This window comes from Oryzias melastigma, linkage group LG2, assembly GCF_002922805.2.
Source record: "Oryzias melastigma strain HK-1 linkage group LG2, ASM292280v2, whole genome shotgun sequence".
Taxonomy (NCBI): domain Eukaryota; kingdom Metazoa; phylum Chordata; class Actinopteri; order Beloniformes; family Adrianichthyidae; genus Oryzias; species Oryzias melastigma.
The window spans coordinates 14,081,583-14,092,240 of NC_050513.1; the positions used below are offsets into that span (position 1 = coordinate 14,081,583).

At 40.9% G+C, this 10,658-nt stretch overlaps 1 protein-coding gene and 1 pseudogene across 1 annotated transcript in view; both read right to left on the reverse strand.

The window, feature by feature from the left end:
• LOC112145036 (NACHT, LRR and PYD domains-containing protein 5) overlaps window positions 1-8,947 on the reverse strand; it is a gene marked incomplete in the record, with an annotated part of 15,169 nt that extends 6,222 nt beyond the window's left edge. Inside the window, 6 exon segments of the mRNA XM_024270034.2 lie at window positions 529-695; window positions 2,241-4,029; window positions 4,133-4,179; window positions 6,935-7,039; window positions 7,123-7,254; window positions 8,812-8,947. Coding sequence (XP_024125802.1) covers window positions 529-695; window positions 2,241-4,029; window positions 4,133-4,179; window positions 6,935-7,039; window positions 7,123-7,254; window positions 8,812-8,894 — 2,323 coding nt within the window.
• LOC112145059 overlaps window positions 1-10,658 on the reverse strand; it is a 188,019-nt pseudogene that overhangs the window by 115,450 nt on the left and 61,911 nt on the right.

A 10,658-nucleotide genomic window follows, 5' to 3' on the forward strand; every position in this document is an offset into this window, starting at 1 on the left:
TATTTGAATGATTACCGAACTATAGCGCCTGAGCTAAATAAGCTAACACATGCTAAATGCTGCAAATGAAGAGGAAAACAAAACGTTACCCTCAAAACACATAGGCATTAAATGTATACATGATGATACATTTATCAAACTGTTTTTTGAGTTTTTGTTCGCTTACCTCACAACGAAGATCCACTGCTCATGATGCTTCGAAGTTCTGAAGTTGAAAACGTGCGCGTGCTGCGGGGAGTCCTGCCGACGAGACATGCCCAGACAGAGCTCTGCCATTCACACAAGCCCCACCCATCCATGAACTCTACAGGTTGTTAATGGGAGCTTGCTGAACACCAATGAATGAACTCTAAAATGTGACACCACTACAAAGTAAATTTAACACTTACTATAGTAATATTTAAAATATAAACTCCTGAAATCCAACTCTTTAACACTTTTCTGCCTAACTCCAGATTTTTCAACTCTGGAAATTTGCTGTGTAGAAATACACCAACCAGCAGCTTCAGTGTTCTCACCTCAGTGCATGTAGTCTGCAGTTTGGACTCTCCAGTCCAGAACATAGAGCCTTCATGGATGAGTCATCCATGACATTCAACCTCATATCCAGTTCTGTCAGGTGGAATAGGTTGAACTTCAGAGCTGATGCCACAATTTCATAGTCAATCTCTGAGAGTCCTAATTGTCCAGAAAGTCTGAGAGGAGAGAAATAAAGACAGAAACAGGTAATCGAATCTGTAGTTGGAGAACAGACGGTGAAGCTTCATGGTGTTCATGTTGATCCCCAGCCTGTCTGTGATGTGAGGTCTCATCTAAACCACAAAGTTCACAGTAGAACATTTGGATGACAAAGGCTGACTCCTGTCACTGTGATGATGATAATGATGCTTGAGTGTTGACAGTTTTTAAAAAATCTTTATGATTGAGTTTTCTGCTCAAAGTATTTTCTTTGAAAAAAGAGGAAAACATATTCCCATGTTTTTTACTTCTAAAATTTAGCTCTGGGAGGGTAAACAACAACAGTTCATATTCCTGTTCTGTTGCAGAACTTTGAATCCAGTTTCCTCCTCAGATCTACAGCTCTACCTACGAAAAACAATTCCTACAGGGTTAGCTGGAGCATTGGTGCGAACACGAGTGCAGTCACTGACCAACATGTAGCCCTCTGAGGCGACAGATCCATGAACAACTGTCTGCATCCACAGCTACTACCCGATTGTTATGGTTTGGGGTTTTCTTTACTGAGAAGTCCAGACCGGACTAGACCAGACCAGTATGGTATTTTGAGTGTTTTCATTATGTAGTTCACTTTCGGCTTATCCCTTTCGGGGTCGCTACAGCGTAACAGCACCCACTGTTTCGCATCAGTGATTTGGCAGAGTTTTCACGCCGGATGCCTTCCTGACACAACCCTGTACTTGAGGGGCACAGGGACCCAGTTAGGCAGCAGCGTCAAGGGTCTTGCCTAAGGACCCAATCTCGGTGGGGATCAATGGACAACCCCAGGAATCAAACCCAGGGCTCCTGCGTGCCAGCCCTTCACCTACGGACTGGATGCTCCGGTGTTAAAGCAAATTATTTTTTTCAGAAGTTATGTCAGTGAGAGGAACTTCAGTCTCAGTTTCTGAACGGAATAAAGCTCTCGCTGATCTTATTTTGAAAACCTCAAGCCTCACCTACACGAAGATGTGTTTACTTCCGGTGACATACCGCTGCTCTTTTGGCTTTGTTCTTAAACTTAAGATCCAACATTAATCTGCATTTCAGAGCAAAAATACATCATCCCAAGATAATATTTTGATAATATTTCACTGCACTCTACTATATTTATGAAGGTCGCGAATTAGCAATCTTTGATGTCGCGAATATTTGTACTTGAATTTTCGGGAGCATATCGCGAGTATTTGAGCACCCGGATACTCGTTACAGCCCTAATCATGTGTCTACACTCCGCATGAGCCTCAATGATCCAACACTCAATTGAAACGCTCATTTAAATTGCCCAGACCATTCTAAACTGGCCAGGAGAGGACCGGTCATGTTTGCTCAGTGGAAATATGACCTTTCTTGCAGAATCTGGAGAGTTTGACTTTATTCAAGAAATAAAATCTAAATGCTGTGTTGTGCTTATTCTTCTAATACTTTTATCAGATATAAATATAAGGCCACAAATTTTAGAACATGAATATTAAAGATTTGTAAACTGATCTGTTTATCTTCACAATCTCTTCTGGACTCACCTGAACCTTCTGCAGTTCCTCACAGCTGGGATCAGTCTCCGTTTACCCTCATTTGATGTTTTGTAATTGTTCAGGTCCAGGTCCTCTAAAATCTCCTCTGACATTTGAAGCATGTAGGCCAGAGCTGAGCAGTGGATCTCTGAGAGTTTGATATCTGATTTGTTCTCTGACTTTAGGAACTCTTGGATCTCCTGATAAACTGAGAGGTCCTTCATCTCCATCAGACAATGATAGATGTTGATGCTTCTGTCAGGAGAGACTCCTTTACTGTTCATCTTCTTCAGGTTGTTGATGACACTCTTGATGATTTCTGGGTTCTTCTCTGTCTGACCCAGCAGATCTTTCAAGAGTCTCTGATTGGATTCCACAGAGAGACCGTGAAGGAAGCGAACAAACAGGTCCAGGTGTCCAGTTTTGCTCTGCATGGATTTTTTCATGACTCTACTCAGAAACTCATCCAGAGTTGACGTTTTCATATCACACTCCAGGAAGTCCTTAATGACCTTTAGCTTCCTGTTGGAGTAACAGTGGAACATGTAGACTGCAGCCAGAAACTCCTGAACACTCAGATGGACAAAGTAGTAGACTGGTTTCTGTAAGACCTCACGCCTTCTTCTGAAAATCTCAGTACAAACTCCAGAGTACACTGAGGCCACTGTGACATCCAGACCACACTGCTGCAGGTCTTCTTGGTAGAACATGATGTTTCCTTTCTCCAGATGTTCAAATGCCAGCCTCCCCAGCTTCAGAAGAACTTCTCTGTCAGTCTCCGTCAGCTCTTGTGGACTCGTCTCATGATCCTGCTGGTACTTGTTCTTCTTCCTCTTTGTCTGGACCATCAGGAAGTGTGAGTACATGTCAGTCAGGGTGGTGGGCAGCTCTCCTCTCTGCTCTGTGGTCAGCATGTTCTCCAGAACCACAGCAGTGATCCAGCAGAAGACTGAAATGTTACACATAATGTAGAGGCTCATTGAGCTTTTGATGTGGGAGATGATTCTACTGGACAGCTCTTTATCTGGGAATCTCCTCCTGAAGTACTCCTCCTTCTGGACATCATTGAAGCCTTGTACTTCTGTCAGTCTGTCCACACATGAAGGAGGGATCTGATTGGCTGCTCCAGGTCTGGAAGTGATCCAGACCAGAGCTAAAGGAAGCAGATTTCCCTGGATGAGGTTAGTAAGCAGCACGCTGACTGAGGACTTCTGTGTTACATCAGACACCACCGGACTGTTGTTGAAGTCCAGAGAAAGTCTGCTTTCATCCAGACCATCAAAGATGAACAGAAGTTTACAGACAGACAGCTGTTCTGCTGGGATCTTCTGGAGTGTTGGATGGAAACACTGAATCAGAGTGAGAACACTGTGCTGCTTATCTCTGATCAAGTTCATCTCCCTGAAGGAAAGAGGAACCACAGCACTGATGTCTTGGTTCTCCAAGCCCTCGGCCCAGTCCAGAGTGAACTTCTGCACTGAGAAGCTTTTTCCAGCTCCAGCAACTCCGCTGGTCAGAACCACTCTGGTGGAGCTGTGTTGGTCAGGGAAGACTTTGAAGATGTCTGGGTTCTTGATTATAGTGCCATGGAGCTTGTTGGTCTTGACAGTTGTCTCCAGCTGCATCACCTCATGTTGGGTATGAACCTCTTCTCTCAGTTCCTCTGTGATGTAGAGCTCAGTGTAGACTCTGCTGAGGAGTGTTTCTGTTCCTGCTTCTTCAGTTCCTTCAGCCACATGTTCACTTCTGCTCTTCAGACTGATGTGGTGTTCTTTAAAAATCTCCTGCTGGCGAACATCTGATGGAAGAGCAGAAAAGAAACTCCTTTGTCACAAGTGTTCGACAACACCAGCAGATGTTGTGAGAAGAATCCATCAGTGGATGATCAGGCTTTGACTCACCAGCTCTGGGTCTTTCTGCCGGTTGGGGTCCACTCTTCTTCTTCTCTCTATGGACACCAAGAAGAAATGTTAGTGAACAACAACAAAGCAGTCAGTGGGAAGTTCCAGTCTAACTCTTGTAATGGTTGCCATTGAATGCCAGTTGTAACCATGATTCTCGTGTTAACCGAATTGTTTTGAGCTGGGTTTTATCCACGTTATGAGGTCATGAGTTGTTTTTGTTTTGTGAGCCACCCTATTGGACGAGCGGGACTGTGGCCGAGTGAGTGAAAGGACTCCAGATTTTCTTGAATGGAGACAGGTGCGCAGGAGGGGGGCGTGGCTCAGCAGATGCCGGTGTAGGTAGCAGATGTGCTCGGCCTGTCAGATCGGCTCGGGGGCTTGCGACTAGTGATGACGTCACACAACTGTAACAAACGAGTTGGCTAATTTGCTGTTTTTCTGTACTGAAACTGATGTTTACAATACAGTTTATTTTTTAAAAAAGAAAAGAAAAAGTGTTAAGATCTGTTCGGGCTATTATTTATTATTTTGGCATTGACAGCTCCTTCACTAACGTCTGCTCTCCTCAGTGTTTGTGTAACGGAGCAGAACGTGAGCTGCATATTCTAGCGGGACTTCATCCGGTCCGTGCGACCAGAAAGAAGTTCAACATCGGCAGGACGTTTTTAGAAAAAATACGTGCGGATAATTACTTTTTTTTTAATGTGCGACCAACAACAGGATGGCATGCTACTCGCTAGCACCCACTTTAGCTCAGACGTAATGCTTCCCAGCCTGATTTCTCTCTATTAAAATAACGATCATTATCCTGTGATGATTCCTCTCCATCGGACTATTTCGTCGTCGAGGTTTTTGCGGCTGATTGCAAATATTCCTTCTCCTTTTGTGATTCTTAACGCATTTGTTCGGACCTCCTGGGTTCTTTACTCGGGAAGAATCCGTGCATTGTTATGGCGGAAGTGTCTGTGTCATTCTCCATGTCATGTGGCAGTGGTCTAACGTCCGGACCAATCAGAATCTTACACGTCATCTATGCGCCAGCCCCCGAGCCGATCTGACAGGCCGAGCACATCTGCTACCTACACCGGCAGAGCCGCCAGCAGCACGGCGCGGATGATTACGGTGTGGAGGAAGTTTGCCGTCTCTTTGTGGATTGTACCGTCAAAACATTTTTTGAGAGGTTTTTTTCCCTGAGTTGGATTATCTTCTTCATTTTTTTCCCAATCATCATTTTCCTCGTGAAACGCGTTTCGGAAAGCGGACGAAGCGGCTTTCCCACGGTCACGTGAGCTGGACAGACTTTTTTTTTTCTTCTCTTTCCTTGCGCTGTCATAACTATGGGACTTGGGGTTTGGACTAAGGGGATAATATTTATTTGTATTTTGTGTGTGTGGAATGTTGGGGGCTTGTTGTTATTGGGTTGATGGGATTTGTGAAGCACCTTCTCATATGAATATAAATAACATGGGATCACTTAAACGACTTTCTGTATGAATCATTAACACTGTTTTGTATTTAATTTCTTTGAGGGATAAACAAAAAAACAAATTATAACATTGAATGCACCCACGCCTATAGAAGGGTGTTGTGACATCCCCTCTAGAAAGGAGGCATGATCATTACACTCTAATGTCAGAGAAGATCATCTCTCTTCAGACTGATGTCAACGCTCTACTGTTCAGGATTCTGAACTCTCAGTTCACCAAGTTCCTCAGAGTGTATATAAGCTCTAGAGAAAACTTAGGATTATTCAATCTTCCGTGTTTGAAATCGTTTTTGGGCATAACAAAAAGAACATACAATGTATTCACAGTGGAATCAGCCAACTTGTCAATCAGAAATGATTCTACTTTTAATTCTTGTAGCGCAGTAGAATTCATTTACATTTAGATTTTGCAATGGTGTAAAAAATCCCTGAGTAACACTTTTATTTGGAATGTATTATGTTCTTGTTAAGAGTTTTTGGAATTTGGAGCTAAAGCAACTGTTTTGTTTCTGTCAAACAATAAAACTCATTTTAAACACACAACATGCTAAAAGATTCATCAATTGATCTCTTAAACAGAAAGAATATCCGAGAGAACTAGATAAAACTGTCAAAAGATTTGTTTAAAATAACAGACAGTAAGTTTAATAAAGAACCTTCTTTTACAAAGTTGCTAAAAAATCAGTAACCAAAATGTTCACCTTCAAACCCTAGGGCATTCGGTATTTAAAAAGTTTTCATTTGGATCAAAGCAGAAATCTTCTTTAGATTTGCTTTAACATTCTCTTTAATATGTGCTTGTTGAGTTCAACCCTGATTTGTTTACTTTGGTGAACTTGTATGCTTTAATGGTTCAAAAGAACCATTAATAGTTTGCTGTTTATATTCACATGCCCCCATCCTGATTGGCTGTAGACTTTGTCAATTAGTCTTCTGTGTATTATGACTCTGGCGCAGATATGTGCAGATCTCCAAATCTGCATGAATTTCCAACCAAGATCAGTTCTTATTTATTTATTTTTTTAAGTTATATAATGGCCCTACTCGACTTATTTTCCTATGAAAGTCACCCAAAAATATAAAATATGAACTGTGGATTTCACCTATCACTTTTTTGTTAAAGAATGTAACTCCCATGATAACCAAGGAAACACCGCATGGGTGAAAAGCTAATATAGAGAAATTTTGATTCAAAATGCATGGTGTTTAATCTACAATCTATAAAAGACTACGTATATCATTTATCATGGTGTGGTATATCCTCCTGAAAACTATTGATCATCCGGCCTCCTTTAACTCTGACAGGCACTTACTGTTGGTCTCCAGAACTGATGGCTTTGAATTCAGGATTATAATCCTTTGAATAGTCACTCCTTTTGGACACACAGCTGGGTTCATATCCAGGTACAGGTTGGTTCCTGTGAAGAATGAAGGTTGTTGTTGTGAGTGCTGAGCTCTGACATGGAGAAGAGTCATGGACAGTTAGAGATGTTCATCTCACCTCTGAGCTTTGCTCTGGCTCTCATCTTCCTCAACTCTGGAACTGCTATCTTTGAATTCAGGATTATAATCCTTTGAATAGTCAGTCCTGAAGGACACACAGCTGGGTTCATATCCAGGTCCAGGTTTATTCCTGTGAAGAATGAAGGTTGTTGATGTGTATGCTGAAGAAGAGTCATGGACAGTTAGAGATGTTCATGTTCATTTTTCTGGGGTTTACAAAATTAAATGTGGTGTGCCACAAGAATCTTTCCTTGGCCCCTTGCTTTTTAACATCTACATGCTTCCCCTGGGGAATGTCATCAGGAGCCACAACATCAGCTTCCACAGCTATGCTGATGACACCTAGCTGTACATAGCTATGTCTCCTGATGACACAAGGCCAATAGAAGCATGTATTAATTGCATTTTAGATGTATAATCACGGATGGCAAATAATTTTCTGCAGCTGGACCAGGAAAAAACTGAAATTTTAGTTATCGGTCCTGAAGCCAAGAGAGAGAAACAACGTTAGAAATTTAAAGAACTTTCATTAAGTTATTCAGAAACAGTCCGAAACCTGGGTGTTATTTTTGACTCCAAGCTAACTTTCATTCCTCACATTAAACATGTGGTCAAAACGGATTTTTATCATCTTAGAAATTTGGCAAGAGTCCGCCCACTACTCTCTCTTGCTAGTATGGAGATGCTGATGCATGCTTTTATAATACATAAAATTGATTATCGTAATGCAATGCTTTCTGGTCGTCAAAAAACAAACATTAAGAACCTTCAGCTACTCACAAAGACCAGGAAGCGGCCCCACATCACCCCGATTTTAAAATCCCTGCATTGGCTCCCCATAAGCTTCAGGATTGATTTTAATATACTTTTAATGGTTTTTAAATGTCTTAATGGTCTTGCGCCGTCTTATTTGTCTGATCTTTTAGTCAAATATGAACCCTCGCGGACCATGAGATCCTCTGGCACTGGTCTACTAGTCATTCCAACAGTGAAAACCAAAACTTATGTAGAGGCATCTTTTCAGTATTGCAGACCTCGTTTATGGAATGATCTGCCAGAGGACCTGAGAGCCGCAGAGGTGCTTTTAAGACCCATCCTTTGAACCTAATTTTGCTACTTTTATTTGTTGTATTTGTTTATCTATTTGATCTATTTTATGAATTTACACTAATTGATTATTAATTTATCTTAATATTCCTTATTTTATTGTTTTTATTGTTTACTACTTTATTACTTTTACTTTTTATTCTCATTTTTAAATTTTATTCATTCTTAAATTTTACTTCTGATGCTTACTAATTTGGGTCCTCTCTCTCCTTGAGTCAGCTACTGTTCAGCCGTTGAGGCTCTGGATGGGGTCCCGCCTCACCACCTAGCTGTGGTGAGGCGGGACCCTGCATGTGATGCTGCGTTTGGTTGGCTTTGCAGCTCTTCATTGAGAAGGACGTCCTAACTATTACTTTCTAACAACCAATTTACGTGCTCAGCCTATTTTCTTATTGTCTATCAGGGAGTGAATGGTGAGTGGGGGGTATTTTTGGCTGGTTTGGAGCAGGGGGCTTTATTTTCATTTTCATGCCTGTTTTTATATTATTTATACTGTTGTGCTTTTGTTGTAATGCACTTTGGGTTATTCTTTTATATGAAAAGTGATATATATATAAAGATTGATTTGATTTGATCTCACCTCTGAGCTTTGCTCTGGCTCTCATCTTCCCCACACAGAGTGCTTTTAGAGGGAGGGGCTCCCTCCTGTGTGTCCTCATTCATGCTCCTGGATTCACTGGATCCACTGGATCAGCTCACACATACCTTCTACCTTCACCTGCAGAGGAAACACTCATCATCAGCTCTGATCCTCCTTCACTAACAGATCAGCTGCTCCTCCACTGATGGGCTCTTCTCTTGTGTTTCCTCTCAGGTTCAGGTGAATGCAGTCAGACAGCAGTGGGAGGCAGAGGAAGCTGCTGAACATCAGCTGCTGCACTTCTGCTCTCACTCCACCAGATGGAGACATGGAGCTGCAGCAGCAAACACTCCATGATGGAGCAACATTTCCATTCAGTCATCTTGAGAAAGAAATAAACTCCCTGTCTCAGTAATTCAGGAAAAATGAAGCAGATCAAGAAATGAAACAGACAGAAATAAAACAATGAGATGAAATGAAAAAACAATTCTTCCTCTCAACTGCAAAAATAGAACAAAAACATCCGAAGAGACCAATTTATGACAACGTTTTTCTAATTTGATAAATCACATTTTACTTTAATGATGTTTTTTTTTATTAATAAAGACTATTTTTGGTCAAATTTAGAAACAAAAAACACAACTAATAGGATCAAATCATAGCTTTAGTCAATTTAGTCCATTAAAATAAATATTTGAAAAATAGTGAAAAGAACAGAAAACTGCAAGCCTGTAAAGCCTCGGAAGCAGTCAATAAATGCTGTTTAATTAAGCCGGTTCAAATTAGTCTAACTAGAAAAACTAGACAAACAGCTCTGAGCAAACATAGAATTAAACCCTATTAGGTTAGTTTGCTGCAACAAACACGAAAACAAAATGTTTTTGGATCCATGACTTCAAAGAGAACTCAATTACTTAAGTTTATATGATTTTAAAATAATGCTTGTAGTCAGTAAACAAAAGCAGAAAAATATTTTGCTACATGGTCTCTCTGCTACAAACAAATCTATTTTGATGTGTTTTTCTGTTGGAATCTAAGAATTCCTGGACAAAATATCACTCAGCATGCATTACACTAATATGTGCCACGACAATTATTTTATACTGCAATTTATTATTTTTGTAATGGGTCCTTCGCACTTGGATTTATATTGAGGAGAGCACGAAGATTTCGGAGTAAACTCCAGAACTTCATGATGGTTTCTGTTTGTGACAGAAACTCTGTCTTGTGTCTGTTTGCTGGAAGGCTGATGCCATTCACATGTTTTGCGTGCGATCAGTCGACTAAAATTCACGCTGACCACACGTTAGTTCAGCCAAGTTCCACATTGCTGCATTGCCCGTGTGTATTTTAAGTGCGTCAAAGGCTAAATGTTGTTGTTGGTTGCACATATTTAAAGGCAAAACCCCATTAGTGGTCACACAAGGTGTGTGACATTTCCTCTCCATATTTGACCCATCCACAGGAGGAGGGGTGAGCTGCAGTTACAGCCGCGCTCGGAAACCATTTGGTGTTTTACACCAACCAAGACCCTTCTTCTGGCTTCATGCGGTCAAGAAAATTGCAAATTTAGAAAATTCCGTGCAAATATTCACTGTCATTTTGCTGAGTTCAGAAAGGAAGCAGCAGTCAGCTGATCCGTCCCGTTTGATTCTAAAGACAACATTTTAACTCCAAGGAAGGTTTAGGGATGAAAAAAAACACAACCAACGTCAGCTGATTGTTGTTTACTTTATAAACATGATGAGATGAGAATTTACAAAAAATAAGATTTTCTTTAAACATTCAGAAACAAACTTTTAAGTTAGTGAAGACAAAGTTCAAGAAACAAACCCTTTTTTTTTTTT